The 20,228-nt window shown below is 44.2% G+C and overlaps 1 protein-coding gene across 1 annotated transcript; it reads right to left on the bottom strand.

The window, feature by feature from the left end:
- Nucleotides 1–2,651: 2,651 nt before the first annotated feature.
- LOC308327000 (pterin-4-alpha-carbinolamine dehydratase 2) lies at nt 2,652–18,765 on the bottom strand. The gene is made up of 4 exons (XM_080780117.1): nt 18,494–18,765; nt 17,575–17,706; nt 4,620–4,700; nt 2,652–2,948 (listed from the first exon to the last, which is right to left on the bottom strand). The coding sequence occupies exons 1-4, from the start codon at nt 18,605–18,607 to the stop codon at nt 2,853–2,855; spliced, it is 423 nt and encodes a 140-aa protein (XP_080636243.1). The 5' UTR covers nt 18,608–18,765; the 3' UTR covers nt 2,652–2,852.
- Nucleotides 18,766–20,228: the final 1,463 nt, after the last annotated feature.

The following is a 20,228-nucleotide window of genomic DNA, read 5'->3' as shown; positions in this document are numbered from 1 at the left end:
TTGAGAGAGGATGTGGAGATGGGGAACTTTTGATGTTGTATAATTTAACACAGAACAGAACAGTAATAAATGCCTTTTTTGGGTCATAACATGACTATATGGATGTATGAATCAGGGGTTAAGTACTCACAAATCATCCAAGTAATCTGATATGGATTTAACCATTTAGGACCTGCACACGTACAGTACAGCATAATAGCAAAAACAGCCACATCTACAAGCTCACAACAAGCTTGTAGATCTGCTATTTTTTTGGAAGGGAGTAATATATAAATAAATGGATTAATAAATAAAAAAATAAAGATATTTGTATTTCATTTTGTGACGTTCTTTTAAAATTCCGATACAATTTGCATATTTCTCCTACATGCCAAGACAGGTACGTCAGGTTGAAAGTGGTTAACTTTGGTCTTTAGCTCATGTCAATAATATAGGCGTTTGGGTTATTATAGCAGAATTCTGAGCCCAGCATAAGATCACAGTCCAGGTTCTACAGATCAGGTGCGAATCCAGCTGAGCATAAACACGTCCAAAATCTACGGTAGGTTTCATTGTTTCGAACGAAGAGACGGACAGAAGACCTGCTGTCCTAACAAACACATCCTGTGCAAATAGACTGACAAAATGTCATGTCTCTCATCATGTCGAGAACATTTTGGAGTACAGTTGTGGGATATCTTTTGACAGGTTTGACGCTGGTCTTGAAGAACGCGGTTTTCATGCACGCTACATGTACATGAAGTGGCCGAACAATTTACATAATATATATTTTAATATCAAAAGAAATGAGGGGGAATCAAGGTGCACATGGCAAACGTAACGCCCAAACTGGACTGTCTAAGGCTAAGCTACCTGGTAAACAACACTTCATTCATTAACCCATCCTGACCCGAGATCAGATTCATACAAGGTTTCCACTGGACACACACTGGTCTGATTAAATAAGCTGCTTTGGGCATGTGATTATAATGATGTGAACATTTACAAAAGTGGCAGATCTACAAGCTCACACTGCAATGTAAATTATTCTGAAATGTACACTTTCAACGAGAAGAATCGGTCCCAGGCGCCATTCAAACTTGCCGCGTAAAATAATACTAAACGTGAAAAACCACAAATATCTGTGTGTGTCTGTTGCATAGGTCTGCGGAGGACGCATGCACCGAAACTCTGTGTGTTTGGGAGGGGTGTGGGGCTGTGGGCACCGGCTTCCCTGATCGATTGCTTTGCGTCACATTTGTACCGCTTTGTGTGGTGGTGTGTGCATGTGTGACAAAATGAGATACAAGTTTGAGACTCCAAGTTCCAACATATCAGGTGTACAACGATTACATTAGGTATTGCACAAATGGGTGGGCATGTATTCCAAACTTGGAATACACGATGGAACACATTGGAGTTTAGTTACAATAGAGTTTAGCTAAAATGACACAGATGCTTTCCCGGTTTTAATAGGTTGAAGCATTTACCTTGGCGGTTAGTGTCCGTGGTTCCTTAAATATCCTCTTAAATATGACCAAATTCTATCTATCCTTTGTGTTAAATGAGTTTGAGGAAAGTATTCCCGATATGACTATATGGTGCGGCTGAGCTTTGCCATGTGATAGGACTGAAAGCAAACCACATACGGTAGAGATATCCTGTTTAGGTTATGTCACGTCACGTGTTGCTAAACGGTTCTACAGTAGTACTGTCAGTGGGATTTTGGGGGGAAAACTCTGACAAGATGACTTAGTTCCTTTCTGCTTTAGTTGGAATCAGTCAAGCAACGCTAGAATCTGTATTCTCTGTAAGTCAGCCAAGCTAGCGAACTAGCGGCTTCATGGGTAAATGTAAGTTGGCTTGAGAATACCAATAGTCAACATGGTTAAAACCTGTGCCTGGTAATGTCTCCGAAACCCGCAGTATGTTTATTTTTGCTAGGAGTTTAGTCTTAAATTTAATTCTAGGTGACATAAAAGAAAGCCTTAAACTTCCTGATACGTGCAGACATGGTACACAGGTTGCCAACATGCTAATGGTCACTAGTTACTGACTTGGTGTGTGACACTCAAGCAAAGCTCCATTTATGCTTAGTTTCGAGCTTGTGTTGTGCGCCAAAAATGTAGATACAAGTTCAGAACGCATTGTGCTGCAACGCGTTGTGAGCTTGTACATCAGCTATTTTTGCTGTGCGACACCCAAACGCAACAGAGTATGTCTCAGGCTTTACTCTTTGCTGATGCTCGCCCAATGGCTTCCCAGTCAGGAAATCACAGTAGTGCTATCTGGCTCAGGCTGTACGAGATCGTAAATCGAATAAATCCACTCCCTACTGTCTTTGACCCCAGCTTCTACGTTTCGCTCACATTTCTTCAGCGCCAAAGGGAGGAGGACGGGGTCTGGCCAAAGTGAGGCGGACCGCTGTGTGTCTGCATCCTTGGCAGGCAGACACCAGGGAGTTCATAGTGGTGAACCATGAAACCATTAACGTCCATTCACTTCCAGTGTTAAAAAGCAATCATGGCTGAAAAGCAGAACACACAGCACTGAAATGGAATCTGCTGGATTCAAGTTAGGAATGGAATTCTAGGTCCAAAGCACAGAGCACCCGTTCGCTATGCAGTTACAGTGATTCTGTATGATTCAAGAGTCAAGAACAGGCTAAAAAGCAACATGTATGCACTATTGATTTGCAGGTTTATTCTCAAAATGTAACGCTTGTACAAAGTATGCTGAAAATAAAATAATGCATACAGCAATACTTGTTTTCTTCAGAAGAAACATAATAGGCCTACTGAAGGAATAGTACCAAAATGCATTTGCTGACAAAGGTTGCATTTAGGAAAACTCGATGAATTGAGCAAGAAACGTTACATACTAATCACAATTTTGTCAATAAACTTGGCCATTTTAATGTCCCGTTTCGACAGGCCCCCACAGTCATGTGTAGTCAGCGTAACCTGGACCTGTGGACAATACGAGAAATCATGATGGCAAACAATTATAGAGGAAGCAAAACAAGACATTTGTGTGTCACGAAGATAGAACACAGCAAATAAGAAATAACACACTAGGGCAAAGTACAGAGCCGGGTAGATGTGCTAGCTTTTGGGGATTTTTTTTTAATTCCCATTTATTTTTTAAATGTATGCTGGATTTGGGTTTAGCACTCCACTGAAAACCATTGCTGATGCACAACCTCTTTTTCTCATTTAATAGAAGTGAACAGTGTTCAAAACTGAGAAACGTGAAGAATACGACGGCGCAGAAGTACAGTAGTAAGTTAGCAACTGGTCATTCTTTCCACGAAACCTCAGTGTTTATGTTTTGTTTTTCCGCACGTCTACAGCTCTCGAGTGCCGCAAAAGGCCTCGAAACCTGCGCCGTGCGGCCGCTTTAAGAACGACTGGAGTTCCTCTCATAGAGCCAGCGTTCCGCCACACGGTAACTCAGTGGCCAGAGCCCTAAAGCCTGATTTATGCCGTTGTCGTACAGCGGGTGTCACGTGCCAAAACATAGCAGACCTACAAGATCACGACGCGTCGCGTCCGCGTCACGCTGTGAGCTTGTGGGTTGGCTATTTTTGGGCCAGCGAAACAGAGTCGTACGACGCGGCATAAATTGGGTTTATAATGCAGAGAGATTTTCAGGGACTCTCTTTGTCATATCAGCCACTACTTTTCCCCCTCAAGTGAGGAAGTGTGTGTGTGCGTGTGTGTGTGTGTGTGTGTGTGTGTACGCACACTTGGGGGATGGGGAAAGGAGTGCAGTTATGTGCAGAGCTTTTCATAAGAAAAACGATGGGATTACGGTTCGAAGCTACTGCCCTTTTTTCCCCTCAACTCCCAGTGTAGCTCTGAGTCACTCTGCGTGTTTTGGGCTTTTGAGGCGCGCCGAGGAGAGAACTCCCCAACCTGCTAGCGTTGTTTGACACGAGAAATCTCACTTTATCCCAGGATGATGGATCTGTGTGTGTGTGTGTGTGTGTGTGTGTGTGTGTGTGTGTGTGTGTGTGAGGGAGAGAGGGAGCTCGGAAATCCTCAAATGAACCATAGAAGTGCAAATACGGCAGGAAATTTGTAAACTCTCGTTGGCGTTACCGTGGTATGATCTTATAAACTGTGATGTCAAAGTTTACTCATGACAAAGAAAGAGAGAGCGCGTATGCTGGATGTATTGTAAAACCAGTCATAACACTGGAAACAAAAAAATAAAAAATCAGATTATTTTTCTTTGCCGTTACGATCTTTTAGCTAATAGCTATAGCTTAGTGCTGGCTGATATCACTATATATTTGATGAAACCACCGATTATATTCAATATAATCCCTTTTTCTTTCAACGTTTATCATTATACAACAGCACACTTTATTATGCTTTAATGTCAATAAAGCATGAGAGAGAGAGAGAGATAGAGAGATAGAGAGATAGATAGATAGATAGATAGATAGATAGATAGATAGATAGATAGATAGATAGATAGATAGATAGATAGATAGATAGATAGATAGATAGATACTGTAGATAGATAGATAATCCTTTCATTGTTGAAAGACACAATGTATCTTTGACTGGAATTCTTTGCGTTTCTCTTTAAAAGATGTCTCCATCACATTAGAGGACTCATTAAATGATCACCTTATTATAAACGTTGAACCATTCTGGATGATGGTCCATCTTCTCGGCTTGCAGCGCCACCCGAGACATGAAGCCAAACGCCTGGTTGAGAGACAGACAGACAGACAGACAGACAGACAGACAGACAGACAGACAGACAGACAGACAGACAGACAGACAGACAGACAGACAGACAGACAGAGACAGACAGACAGACAGACAGAATATCAGAAACCGCAATTTAAGTCATTTCTGTCAAGTCAGGACATTTTTTCAAAGTTTTTACCCCATTTACGGGCAATCTTTGAAAAAAAAAAAAAGGGAAAAACAGGGAACATTAGCAATGACTGATGGCTGACATTTTGAAAGTATATAGTGGGGTCGAAAGCAAATGTATCCCAGCCCTCGATGGAGATACCCCGCTTGAATCACGAGAAGCCAAATTAATCACTTATGATGACAAACTGCGCTGTGTGACAAGACGCAAACATGGTGGGCTAACCAGTGCTAATAAAAGCAAAATGGAGACTAGAGAGGAGGGGATAAATGTATGATATACAATAAGCCTGATGTTGCAGACATTTAGTGGTCGAAGCCCACACCATAAACGGCATCGCTGCCATCTGAGAGAGACACACACACACGTTATGAATAGCTCTGCACATAACTGCACTACTTCCCCATCCCCCCAAGTGTGTGTACACACACACACACACACACACACACACAGTTGCGCTCACACGCACGGGCGCACGCACGCACGGGCGCACACACACACGCACGCACGTGCACGCACACACACAAACACACAATCATATTTTTGGTTGAAGGGACATGTGGTTTTCTCCAATCACTGGCCATCCAGGGAGTGATTATGGTTATTGTAATTATCTACAAAGAGGAGAGTGAAATCCCTCATCATGCTCACCGTGAAAAGAGAGAGAGAGAGAGAGAGTGAGAGTGAGAGTGAGTGGGGGGGGAAAAAAATCAGGTAGAGCTATTTCAGAGCAATTTCCCACTGCAATCTCAATTAAAGCCCTAAACACTTCCTCCCTGGCTAATTAAATCAACTGAAAGTCCATTGTTTACAAGGGAGCAGCGCTGAGGCCAAACCTGCTGCCCCGTCCAGCCTCGGTCTGACATGACGAAACACAATTACTCCAGGAGGAGGAAATTGAGTTTAGTCGCTTTTTTTTTTCTGGTGGAGGAGGTGGGGGGGGGGGGGGTTGTGCATGGGGGGGGGAGGGAGACGACGACCTCCTGTGCCCAGCGCGGCGCGGCGCGTGTAACACGATCGGCCCCGCTTGATCAAATTGGTTATCAAGGAAGCCCATCTCTCCCGATCAATTTAAGTAATTGGCATATTCCTGCAACTTGACCCCGGCGGCACCAATTTGAGGAACGAGGCGGTCTGCTTTTCCTCAGCCCTCATTGGCTCTAATGGAGACGGTTAAGGAACGGCCGTCATGTCAGGTGTTGTCCAAACACGTCCCCTCGCTCGGGGGGCCCGGCTCGGGGGCTAATCTGTTGCCGGGGAGAAACGGACTGACAGGTAGACGGATCCTCTGTGAACAACAGGCTGAACAAGACAGGCTTCCTACACGTTTCCTTTTCAAAGCTCTAGGTTTTTGAGGGGCACTATAGGCCCTCCTATGCACAGCTTTGTGTGTGTAGGTGTGTTTGAGCATGGAATTTGATGATTTGAAAGGCTGATGTATGATTATGTATGATAAGAGCGCCCCTCGCTTGACACGTTTTTTTTGTTCAACACCGTTGTACAACAAAGTATGAGATAGGCCTTGAGTGATTATCAGAGATATTGATTTAGTCGATTATTTAAAAAAAAGTTTTTTTTTCTTGATTCTTTGATATATAAAGATATTCTGCGATTATTCGATTCATCGAAAAAGTTATCCACGGATTAATTTCTAATTGATAGTTGCAGCTCGAGCCAAATGCGAAATGAACCGCTGTAGTTTTCCAACATTTTTTGTGTGCGTTACCAAACTTCTCAAAATCTGGGGATTATCGAATTCATTTTCCATACTTTCCAGACCTCCATCTGAGCTCCGTAAAGAAGCAGTTACTCACAGCCTATACGTATATGATCCAACTCGCTGTCAATTCAATCAATTCAACAAGTGGATTTCCTTCCAAAATACAAACACAGAAAACCCTTTTTGGCATGACGGTCGTGTCATTTCCAATCCATTAACAAATAATTGAGAATGAATGCTCTATCATTAGCAGATGAATTGCCCATTTCACATTTTGAAGTTTGTTTTGAGTGAATTGATTCAAGCCGTGGCTCCCCCCCACTCCCACCCACCCCCCCCCAGCCAAACCGATGAAATGGCACAACATAGAAAAACTGCTGGTATTTCTCTTTCCCCCCCCCCCCCTTTAAGCACAGTTTAACATACACCATCTCATATATAAAACCCTCCTAATTTCATGACACCGTTTAGTTCCCAACAGATGTGTACGTCAACTGCAGAATGTAAATTGGAAGCGAGTGGAATGTGAAACATAAAACGGGTGTTCGACGTATAGAATCGAAGGCCCTGAAAAACACATCCTACAACGTTCCTCCTCTCGGAGTGAGAGCCAGCCCCCTCGGGGGGGGGGGGGGGGGAGTAAGAGAGACACAATACTGTGGGTGGGGGGGGCGGTGGGGTGGGGTGGGGTGAAGCCCTGTCTGTCACCGCGGCAGGTCATCACAACACAATCCACTTGGGTCACAGACAAGAAAACAACAGCCCCACTCTCAAACTCCTGGCAGAGAGGCCTCTCCCCGATGTCAACAGAGGTCAAGGGCTTTCGCCTCTCGGGCCCTCTTTGTTTAGCTTGTTCCATTGTCCGGGGCCACACTTCTAGGAGCCAACAGGTCAGCCAATCCAGGCTGCCCGTCCGTCCGTCCGCCCGCCCGCCCGCCCGCCCGTCCATCCAGCCGTCAGACTCTGCTCCACCGGGCCCAACAAGCTGTAGCTGTCACAGCGGGCTAATTTGACATGACGCTTCACAGACCCCCATCTCAAATAATCAGAAACACCCGATGGCGGGGGCACCCCCCCCCCCCCCCCTCCCCACACACACACACACACACACACACACCACCGATACGCCGCTCCTCCGACACACTGCCTTTTTTTTTGGGGGGGGGGGGGGCATTTTCGGCGCTATTACTGCGTGATTGTCATAAAACACTGGATGAGACAATTTGACGTCGGAGAGCGGAGCGGAGCGGTTGGTTCTCTCCGGTTTTGCGGCCGCGGGGGGGCTTGCTGGAGCGCAGGCCTCGGTTTCAAACACATGTGTGTTATTTACAGATCGGTTTTCCACCGCCGCGCAGTCCAGGGGCTTAGGGACGCCTGCTCTGCCTTGCCAGGAGTAAGTGCATGCAGATTGTGCCTATACTCTTCTTAGTAGCCTCTCGCACACGCGCGCGCACGCGCACACACAGACAGACAGACAGATACAGTATATGCACACGAACACAGCACATGAGCAAAATGTACTGTGTGTGTGCACACACCCGTCTCAACAACTAAGAATGCATTCTCTCTCTCTCTCTCTCTCTCTCTCTCTCTCTCTATTACGCACCACCTCAACAACCCAGTGATTATCATGCGAGGCCCATCATCACTACCCCTGGAAAACATCTCTGTAGTCTTCCACAGTGAAAGGCAAGAAGGCTGTGAATTGCACGTCGTCGGTGGTGGTGGTGGTGGTGATGATGATGACGACCACACCTCTTACACTTCACCCCCCCCCCCCCCACACACACACACACACACACCTCCTCCCCTCTCCATACAGACAATTCAGCTGATTTTCAAAATTGGCCCTGCGAAAGCAGTCGTCCCCCCCCTCAAGACAACGGGTAGCTTAAAGCAAACACTGAAAAGAATTCTCGCGTGAAGCTGCCAAGTGCCGCGGTTCCTTCATGTGTAGCAAGGGGGGCGGGGGGAGGTTTTAGCACGTGGGAATGTGTCGTGTCATCGGCATTAATCTCCTCAAATCATAACGCCACTCGCAATGCTGAAAAGCGCAACGAGGGGTGGGGTGGGGGGGGGGGTTAGGGGGTGTGCGTCGATTTGATACGCCTCATCAGAGGTGACACACACACTCCACCGTGGCTATGAGGTGCAGGCGTGTCAGTTAACGTGGTATCGCCGCGTGACAAATCCTTATCAACGTCAGCTCCTATTTATGTGCACGAGTGTCATGTAATTCTCTGGCATGGCGTTAAGGCCCCCCCTCTTATGCAAACTCCTGTTTAACTACGGGGGTTACTACACAGGGGGGGCTTTAGAGAGACACTGGGCTCGTCAAAAAGGCAAAGCGGACGTCACATAGCCATCTTGGTTTACCACAAGGGACTGCATGGGAGCCAGATTATTTCACCTCCACACAGTTTGGGCGCCACACCTCGCGGCTCCCCTCCGGCCGTCGTCGCGAGGCGAGATCAATGCAGCGCCTCCGGTTCCCATGCAGGGAAAGTGCCATTTTTTTGGAGGCAGAGGTGGGAACTGAACACCGCTGAGCCGATTACCACCCCCCCCCCCCCCCACCACTCACTCACTCACTCACTCTCTCTGTCTTTCTGTGTAGAAGTTGCGTGCGTGCGCGCGTGCGTGTGTGCGTGTGTGTGTGTGTGTGTAGGCCATGTGTGTGCTTGCATGGGCGCATGTGTAATCGTGTGCAGAATACCGTGCACACACATGTGACAAGTGTGTGCGCGTGAGCGCAGGCGTGCACGGCTGCACACGCACATGTGGTGTGCAGTATGCATATATGCATGTGTGGCGTGTATGTATGTACGCAAGTGCCTATATCCCCTTGCGTATATATATATATATATATATATATATATATAGCGTTGGAGAGTGGAGATGGCCTTGAGACTTGAGGTTTATCCAGGGGGCTCAGTTTTAGTTGTAGGACAACCTATTCAACACAAGCAGAGCAAGGCCCATAACGAGACGGAGAGGCTTGAGAGGAGATTTGGCGGAGAGGGGGGAGCCCCCCCCCCCCCCCCACCCCTGACACACAGTATAAAAAGGAGGGATCAGCTTTGGAGAATGGACCTGAGGGACCAGAGGCAACTTGTCTGCGAGCAGAGCGGTTATATACGTATAGTAGCCCGTTTGTTCCCTGGAGCAACCGTGCGTCCGTTCTCAAACGTTTGAGAATTTCAAGGACCCCCAGTTTTCGAACGCCTTTTATATTAGAGCCAGTGGTTCCCGGACGTTTTAGCTCGAGACCCAAAAGAGAAATGACAATGCGCTGCTTCACGTCACCCTGCGAGCTGATAGATATTCTATTTTCACTATTTCTATTTGTGGGGGGGGGGGGGGGGGATATTTTGTGGATTGTTTTCACGTTCATGTTGTTTTTAATTGACAAAAGGTTGTGATATTTATTTAAACTTTTGAAAACATTTTATTCCAAAAAAAAAAAAAAAGGCAAATTTACTTGCAACCCATTAAAAGCATGGATCCCTACCCAGTGTTTGAGTGCATCGGGCCATACGATGGCGTCCTATAACTTTGAATTACAGACACTGTTACACACACTGAATTACAGACCTGTAGAGTCCATAATGGTTCCTCCTAGTCCTAACTATCAATAATTTGGTTTGGGACCCCCTGTAACGGTGTAACCACATCAAGGACCAAATGGGGGTCCAGGAAGTAAAGCCTCACTCAGTCAAGACCGACCCTACGCGATGCATTTTGCCATCTTTGTGATGTGGCTCTGCGGTGGAGCCATGCATCTTTGGTGTTGTACATGTCACGTTAGATTTTCTTGACAGTTTTATCATCTCAAGTTGTGAAGGTTGTAAACGGCTCGCCGTTTACGTACGCATGCATGGCTGGTACTGGTTTCCAAAAGTCAAATTCATGCGCTCTTCAAAACACTTCCAAGGGGGCAGAGTCAAATGTTGCGCCAGGATTGCGCAGTTTCAGTCATTCCAAAGCCACACCTCTCTAATGACTCTCTCCTCAACTGTATGTTCTGTGAGAGCATGTCACAGTGATTAGAATCATTATCCGGACCAATTAAGTAATTTAGAGAATTTTCCAGGTTTTTTTTGGTATTCAAAATAACACTGGAGTAATTAGGCATTTTAGATGATTGGCACAAAACAATAATACGATGGAAATTATCACTGGTTTGGCCAATTCAACTTAGAAATATGATATTCTATCATGGCTGTCGGGCAGAAAACGGCTATATCAAATGTTCAAGTTTTTAATATATATTCTTTTAAATATATTTCCATATTTTTGCTTTTATTATAAATCAGTGATATTGAAGATATTGTGTGGGTTTTTACAAATATTGAACCATATAAGTTCTAAATAGTATTAAATAGTGCTTCTGACCAAACTAACTGCATAGATCCTCAAACTGTCAGTCAAACCGCCTACAGTAACTCCAACCTGTGGAGATAGTGGTTTTGTCAGGCAGAAAAACGAACTCCTGACTCCACTTGAGCTGTATTTGGGTAAAGTGGTGATAATATAAAGATACATTGAAGTAACTGACACATGTATAAAGTCACCATACTAGGGATGTTAATAGTTCATCGCTTAATAGCCGTTGAGAAATTAGTCGGTTAAACAGTTAATAACTAATCGTAATTAATCGAAAATGATGCGGTTCTATCATTGGGTGGTTTTCTGTGAATGTAATGCTGTCTGCTGCGCGCGCGCGGCCATGGAACTCATATACAAAGATGCCATTGCCTGGCCCTGTATCGTCAATGGTCAAATAAATATTTGATTAAGGAATAGAATATGCCTTTTGTATTATTTCTGTATATCAGCAAAAGATTTGTAGGTTAAGACATTGAGGGAAATTAAGATTCTCAGATATTTTACTAAAATGCCGCTTATCAACTAAACCGGTTAATCGATCGACAAGCTTATCAAAACGTATCAATTAACTATTAATGCACTAATCGATATTTCACAACCCTACACCATAACAACTTTGATGAGGCTGCATTGTGTTATTCTGTTATTTCCTGAAAAGTTTATATTTTGATATCTAGATATATTCCAGTGGGAGGTGTGCTAAATGTTTCAATTTTGAACAAGGTTCATTTATAGCAATATATATATATATATATATATTTTAAACGTGTCATCATCATCATCAGGCATCAGCCAATCAAATCATCACTATCCTGTGCTACAAACACATTCCATGCTCATACACACAAACAAACACGTCACATTGTGATGTGTTTGTGTGTGTGATGTGCATGCAGGAATGCATTTTTATGCACAGCTTTGTGATGATCACACAGCTGTGCATAAAAAGGTGTGACCAACAACAATTTGATAATCATGATGCACCGTGAAGTGCTCATTCTGAGAGACAACGAACACAAGCCCCTTTAACCCATTCTGACCTGAGATCAGATTCATACCAGGTTTCCACTAGACACACACTGGTCTGATTAACCCATTCTGACCTGAGATCAGATTCTAAAAATGTCAGTCGTTCTTCGATTTTTCAAAAATAGCAGACCTACAAGCTCGTATCGCGCCACTCGGTGGCGCGATATGAGCTTGTAGATCTGCTATTTTTCAATAGCTAAAGCATAACATGATGCTAACACCAAAATGGGTGCCAGGTCAGAATGGGTTAAACTAGATTAGCTATACAGTAGTATAACCTCCTATACCGTTTGTTACATGTCCACACAAATCTAAACTAAGGGGAGGCCATTAATTGTCAACAGCCCTATTTGAAAAAGAAAGGCAGAGCTACAACCTCCGACGAGTTGTGATTGCGACGCGCTGTGAGCTTGCGGATCAGCATTTTCCCGGCTGCACACATGCAGCTGACCTCCTGTGTAGTGTAGTGGCCTATAGGCCGTGCCGTTAAGCTGCGTCGCTGCCGCTGCATGAACATTTCCAATTCCCTTCTACCAGAAATGCAAAGCAGATGGCCATCTCTAAACATGCACAACATAAAGCCATGTATATAAACAACATCAGTTGCTTTTGGAATCCGGAATAATCAATGACTGCGACTTCAAATGTGTGCGAACTGCGAATCAAAACCCCAAAGTTATATACCCTGTGCTGTGAGAACTTAAGCATGCATTGGGGGGGCCTGCAAATGAAAGCACGGGATGTTTCCGCACATGTTGATTGCTCGGGATTCTCATCGGGTCCAGAGAAAGGATTTCACCACTCAAACCCAATTAAATACTCCTAGACTTGACGAGGAAAATAATTGGCCTTTACTCCTCAGGCCGCTGCCAGCGAGGAGGAGGAGGACCCACCATCCAAACCCGCACGGCACGGCAGGGGATAAATGACCGAGTTGGGTTGTAACAACATTGCGCAGCCTTCCACTTGCTGTAATCAAAGAAAAATAAATGCACAAAGCCAGTCCAACTGTCATGTTCCCTTTGACTTAATTGGCAGCCGTGTGAGTGGCGTCAGCTTCCACTCCAGATTTGCACTGTGGTTTTTGCGGACAGCCATGAGCATGACTCTAGCACCCTCTAGAGGACGAGGCGGGGAAAGACCCACAAGTCCTCTTTGCAGAGAGAGAGAGAGAGGGGGGATTTGTGCCTCTCATTATAAACTGGAGGAGGATCTGATTACTCCAGACGCACATCACTGCATGGGAGATAAAGTGGTGAATGGGAATCAGACAGCGTGTCGTCCCTCATCTCCGTTCCCCTCCGGTAAAAGTGCCATGAAACTCCAGCTTTTGAGATTTGCGAAGATGCATAATATAGGATAGGAGGATGGGGGAGGGGAGGGGGGCAGAGAGAGAGAGAGAGAGAGAGAGAAAGAAATTGAGAAAGAGACAGACAGTTAAAATTGGAACGACCGACGTGAACTCATCATCCTTACCACTTGGTATCGGGAGAGAGAGAGGGAAAGGGGGCGAGCGAGATAGACGGATAGAGGAAAAAAAAGAAGACGACAAGAGAGACGGAGGCATTGGAGGGTGGATAGAAAAGAGGGGGGAGAAGAAGAAAAAAAAAGGAAAAAGCACATGTAAAACCAGGAGGGGAGGAATGATGGGATTGTTAGCGGTTTCTGTACCAGATGAAACATTTTAACCAATTTGATTGTTTGTGAAAGAAATCATTCTGATCAAGACCCCACAATTGCTGCCAACTGGGGAGCCTGCTGTGCTTCAGGGTAATGCGGCCTGACGTGCCGGGGTAAGAGGAGAGGCTTTAGAGCCAAGCGGAGGAGATGGGGGGGAGGTCAGAGCGCGCCTTGCGACTTCAAACGCAGGGGAAGTGTAAAAACAGAGTATGTTAGGGGCTAAAACAACTAACTACGGGATTAGAGGAAGTCCGCTAAGTGGCCTTGAGATGCTGCAGTTTACCTTCGGCAAACACAAGGCAGAGGGAATATTATGGGCCCAGTAGGCTGCGGCTACCAGACCCATGGGTCCGACCGACGGCGTCGATGTTGACATGATTCCTTTAATTGAGACAGCTTGAAATATGTATTCATATACACAAATGCATTGTGTAATCAAATGCATAATATGCTACTAGCCTCTATATTATGTAGACTTTCTGCATGGATAATCCATACAATGTGTATTAATATCTCCCTATAAACTGCTCTATCAGCCTCTACAACCTATTCTAGGGTATTACAATTTATATTGCTAGTCACCGAATATTAAATATTGTACATCATTTTTTTTGCCATTTCAGTTTATATCTTTTCTTCAGTGAAATACGACGTCACCGAGACAAATTCCTCAAATGTGCGAACACCTGGCAATAAAAATCATATCTTATTGTAGTTCTGATTTAATGCCTGTACAAAGCACTATACAGGTGGAGTTTTCCCACATAAGACAATATAAAAGACAAGCATAAGAAAGCACTTGAGAATAAATTACCTCTACATTTTCTTAACCGACAAGGCATTTCATACTAATAGCAGTATGAAGGTTCAATTTAAACTCACTGAATTATTGGCAATTTATTTTTGACCTATACATCTGTCGGGTACCTGGCTGGTAGACACTGTGGAGCAATACAGCCCAGTCAGAACTGGACTCTCCCAGGGGAGGCACTCCCAAAGTGTAATGGAACTTACAATGTCAACCATATAACTGCAAAGTACCCGCAGGGTCCATTCTTCTTATACTACCCTGGGCTATTCATAGTCAAATCTGAAATGCTTTACCGTTTCCATGAGACATGCTTAAATCAGTGGTTCTCCAATGTTTTTCATGTCAAGGACCCCCACATTTATATGTATAATTTGGCCGCAGACCTCCATACAAGACGAAGAAAGTCTCCCTGGAATCGCTTCACTATTAACCACGATGCTCTTTCCTGTTATGTTGAAGGTCTATACAGGCAATGGCATGCAGAGCCTGTATGATATATGCAGTTACAGAACAGGACTGGGACGATGTCATTATGACAATTTCTGTCCGTAATTTGGCTGCTTTCCGCAAGTGGTACACTCAAACAAGAGACCATAGGCGCGTGTTTTTAGCGGCTACTTCTGTGATATGGCTGAAATGGGTCTGGTGGAATCACAAGCTCCATCTAGACTAGTATAGAGTGACTGTGATCAGCTGTAGCTGCCACATGTCTATCCCATAGTACTCTGGGACAGGGCAATGGGCGACCCATGGGTCGGCGGTTCGAATCCCGGCTCCTCCCGTCTACATGTCGAAGTGTCCTTGGGCAAGACACTGAACCCCAAACCTTGCATGGCTTCCGCCACAATCGGTGTATGAATGTGTGTGAATGGGTGAATGTAATGTAAAGCGCCTTGGATAAAGGCGCTATATAAATGCACCGTTTACCATTTAATAACAAACACTGTTGAACTCATGTCTTCAAAGACCAATACTAAAGGGATACTAATATGACATAATACAAAATGTGAGCATTGTCGTCTGATGATAAAATGGTAAACAAATGTTCCATAATGCGTAAGGCTAATCAGACTACACCTGACAACCTTCAACACAAAATAGGCCTACCCCCAGGGAGATGGGAACCAAAATATAAAAGAAACAAGAGGGACCTGTCCCTTACTACACCTGCAATCAATCAGCCTATAAACACACGTGAATTTGTGCGCTTCCGCTCAAATTCATGAGCAGAGCCAGCTGTGCGTCTGGTGGTCTGTCCGTCATGATTCCCATGTAAACGCTACACACCATACACCGTGTAGCCTCTGAGAGAGTCGAGAAGCTCACCGATGTGAAGACACCGATACCTCAACTCCATTTATAAGACAGACATCCCACATGCTGGTATGTGAACTCTCACATCGCCGTAGGGCTGGGCATATATTAAATCAAATCATTGTCACGATTATTTAAAACCTTGACTACGATTAATGAACGATTTAAAAGAAAAGTGAAAATAGCAGATCTACGAGATCTCACAATACGTTACATTGTGCATCGTGAGCTTGTCGTTTTTGCATGCCACCATTGTACCACAAAGAATACTGCAAGACAGGGGCTAATCAGACATAAGACATAAGAAGACATAAGAAAATTGATTACTAATGTGATTACTAAAAAAATAAAATCTGTTCGAATTTTTTCCATTTGCTAGGTCTATAAAAATGTATCTTTTAAAAAACTCTCAATTATTTGATTAACCTACATGAGCAAGATAAAGACGTTTATTGCTTCTAAATATATTTCCCTGTTAATTGCCTATTCTCTACACACCACCGTAATTCATAACTGGTACTGTTATGCTTCTGTGCCTGTCTTCCTTTTTTATTTATTCATGTTTAACTGGGAGGACGGGGAGCACTTGAATTACACACAAGCTCAACAAAAGAACATTCCTTCTGGCGTTATTACCGTCTTTGTTGGCAATAACTGCAATAACTGTAGAAAGGTTAAGACAAATGTCTTTCTTTATGTGGTGCATGGTGCCAGTTTAGATCAAATGTGTGTAATCCATCTTAGAGCGAGCAGACCTATGAAGAAAGACACGCGCCCTCGCACGCACACACGCACGCACACTTTTGTATTACCAGTACTACACTTGTGAGGACAACCTTTTAGGCCACCAAGTTTATGAATGCCATTTTTGCAATATTAACCGTAACCCAAAATCCGACAAATAGACAATTTGTGCTTGTAGATGTAGATCTGCCTTTTCTGTGCATGACAACTGCATTTGATTCAAACTAAGTCAATCATAGCTCCAACCCCAACCTCTAAATCAGTGCTATTCAACCTTTTTCATATCAAGGGCCATTATTTATTCGGCATTTGAGCCACAGACCACCATTTGATGAGATTTATGACTCTCAGACGCAAAACGTAGAATATTTTGTTATCGCTGGATAGGATTTTGTCCACCATTCCATGCTGTATTGATGTGGTGCCATTATGAGGCAAAACAGGCAAACGTTGATCAAAATAACAATTCTTCCACATTCTCTAATTGTGTAGACTTCTTGTAAATGAATGCAGATGAGAGTGTAAAATGAAACCAAATTGACCTGTAAGGGTCCATTTGGTTTCATTTTACACCCTCAAGAGTTAAAGATCTATAAGGGCTCTCGCAGGCGTGTGCACGTAACGAGCACACGCGCAACAAATTCACGGGGCCGCGCTCACATAAATACGCTTGTGTTGTCGCACCGCGCAAAAACGCAGGTCTCATTGAAAATGAACTATAGGCGTGTTATATCGCTTCACGTTTGAATGGCCCTTTACCGCGTCTTGACCAGACAACCAAACAATGTGTCTCGTGAGGACCAAGAGGAAAAATGGTCCTCCTCACAATGTTTATTTGTCAAATGCTACTATACTTATGGGGAGTTTTGGGGACGTACAGTAATAAAAGCACACACACGCACAGGTGTGTCTGACAGGTGTGTGAGGGGTCAAGTGGACACTACAGTTTCCAGTTTGGCACTGTTCCTGGAACGCCGAATGCACGCTGTGTTTCTGGTTCAGCCACACCCACCTGGTTGAAGGTTTTGAAGTGCAGTTCTTTGTAGATGGCGTCGCGCTCCTCCACCTCCACCCAGCCGGTGGCTCTGAGCTCCATCAGCAGCTGCTCTCTGTCGGATGAGGACAGCCAATGAGAGTCTGACGCCTGGGGAGGGAGCCGCGCACGCGCACACACACACACACACACACACACACACACAGACACACACACACACACACACACACACACACACACACACACAAAATTAGTAAATAGATATATTATAGATCATATTATTTATATCACTGCAGATAGTCTACATATTCAATTTAAAATCATAACAACTTCAATTCATTATTTCAATAGACTAAAATCATGACTTGTCGCTCCTATGCCACTATGTGGGACGCCCTAGCAACAGCCATTAAGAAATGTGTATTAGACTCCTTCTGGTTTTATCCTCTTAGCAGATTTTGTATTGACCTTTACTTTCATTGAATTGTACAATTTCCAATCAATCAATCAAAACCAGAAGGCATAATGATCTACTCACACAAGCCCATGTCTTGTGTGATGTACCTACATGTCCACCGGGTGGCACTGCAGTCTCACATTACAATCAAATCTCATGATGGGACTGACAAGTGGCGTAAAACTGGCAACATTGTAACAAAAAGGACAAAATCGCTTTTTAGTGCAATAAAAGTGAGACGAAATCGAAGATCGCTTGCTGAGCACACCTTTGCATTAAACCTATCTAATCACCGACACCAACCCGCCACCCACAGCTTTCACACTCGCATGGTCTCCCATCTCTTGTTTGTATAAAGTGTCAGACCCGGTACACAATGCGGGCCTTCTTAAGTTACTGGTACACTTAATTGTTAGGCTATAATATTCCTCGCGTTGTATTGTTCAGCATAACTGTGCGATCTAAATGCCACTCACTCACCATTTTAGATGCAGATCTACAGCCCGCAGGTAGAAGAAGCGGACTGGCCAGCCTCCAAACATGACATGATGGCCCTAATAATATGCAGCTGTTCCTAAACATTAACCCCAACATACCACTGTTTCTGTAGGCTAACTAACTAGTGCTGTGCTGCATAACCTTCTGACTGCCCGTTCAGACCTCTTTCCCTCGTCCCTGCGCGTGTTTAATAACAAATCTCTATCTCATAGTGGTTCAAATTATTGCCTGATGAAAAATGCCAGTGTGTCAGTTGTTCTCATTTATTGATCTCAAACATTTTCATGTCAAGGACCTTAGGACCCTCAAATTAATGTATGACAGGCAGCTAGGGCCCCTTGGCACTACATTGATCTGACTACGAGGTCTGTGAGCTTGTAGATCTGCCATTTTTTATTAGCCGAGAAATAAAATAGGGTTAGCTGGGGAATACCTGCAATACCCTCAAGGAACGCCTGGGGGTCCCCGGACCCCACTTTGTGAACCAGTGGTCTGGGTGGTCTGTATTCCATGGAAGAAATATGTTTAATAAAACTAAATTAACTGCTAGAAGGTTCCAACTTCCAAATTAACTTAATTAAGCAGTCACCATCTCTAAACCCACTGTTGAACTGATTTCCCTTGTCTGTATTTCACAGAGCCATCTATTTTAAAATACCGTAACTGGGATTTAAACAACAATGGAAAGTATTAGGACGTAGGCGGTAGGCATCATTGACTTTGTTTTAAAAGTTGATTTCCAGATTATTATGATGCTCTGCGCATTCCGTCTCTCCAGTCGAGCAGAGTCTGCAAACTGCTTTAACCATTATATTAGCCAGTAGGCCTAAGGGTTGAGAATTTGAGACACGTCACTCACATTAGCTATCTGTTCCCCAATACCATGTTTACTTTTTCATGTCCCCCCCCCATGACCCCTGAATTGACACCAATTAGCCCGCGGACCCCCATTTGAAAAGATATGCCAGGGAACCTGTTGAAAGTTAGAAAATGAGTCAGAAAATTAGAGAACCAGGATAACTTCCTGTTACCTGTACTATAAGGACTGCAGCACATTCAAATAAACAGCGCCCCCTGGAGACAGGGAGGTACTAACTTAAAGAATGATGTAGCAACTATGCCATCTTTTTTTGATTGATTGAAATATTTATTAACAGTTTGCAGAATTACAGTACATTTCAAGCACAAACTCAATACAAAGACTGTTAACTGTGAGTGGACGACCCAATTAAGCATTACACTTGTTTACAACAGGGTCCACCTTGTTCAATTCATCAAAACATTTAGAGACGTACAAATAGACACTATATAGTTAAAGAACAGAACAGGAATTCATCATAAAGGAAGAAAAAAGGGAAAAGAAACATATACAGTGAGGGGAAAAGGGGGGTGGGGGGGATTCAGATTTTACAGGGGCCAGTTTTGAATTGCAGCCGTCCGTAGGTGCCCTTTGAGAGCTGTTTTGAAGGAGTCAAGGGATTCACATGTCTTAATGACTGTTGGTAGGGCGTTCCACATTTTGGTGGCATAGGAGCGAAAATAATTTAGTCCCTTGTTTGTGCCGAATCTGGGTTGTACATGGTTTGTTGCACTCCCTCTGGTGTTGTGGGTGTGGACTTCGTTTACATTAAGGAAGTATCTAGACAGGTACATGGGTATCTTGGTGGTGTATCGAATCTTGTGGACCAGACCCATTGCAAGATGCTGTACTCTGTCG

This window comes from Protomyctophum bolini, assembly GCF_963924005.1.
Source record: "Protomyctophum bolini genome assembly, chromosome: 13".
NCBI classification, from domain to species: domain Eukaryota; kingdom Metazoa; phylum Chordata; class Actinopteri; order Myctophiformes; family Myctophidae; genus Protomyctophum; species Protomyctophum bolini.
The sequence above is the reverse complement of the archived record's forward strand: the minus strand, read 5'-3'. Positions and strand labels throughout refer to the sequence as shown.

Bases quoted from the DNA above. Each gene is read 5' to 3' on its own strand.
- LOC308327000 (XM_080780117.1), bottom strand. From the start codon at position 18,607: ATGTTGGGGTTAATGTTTAGGAACAGCTGCATATTATTAGGGCCATCA. The intron at 4,701-17,574 runs GTGGGTGTGGCT...TCTCTCAACCAG, and splicing joins ACTTCAAAACCTTCAACCAG to GCGTTTGGCTTCATGTCTCG. The intron at 2,949-4,619 runs GTGATCATTTAA...TATTGTCCACAG, and splicing joins GGTTCAACGTTTATAATAAG to GTCCAGGTTACGCTGACTAC.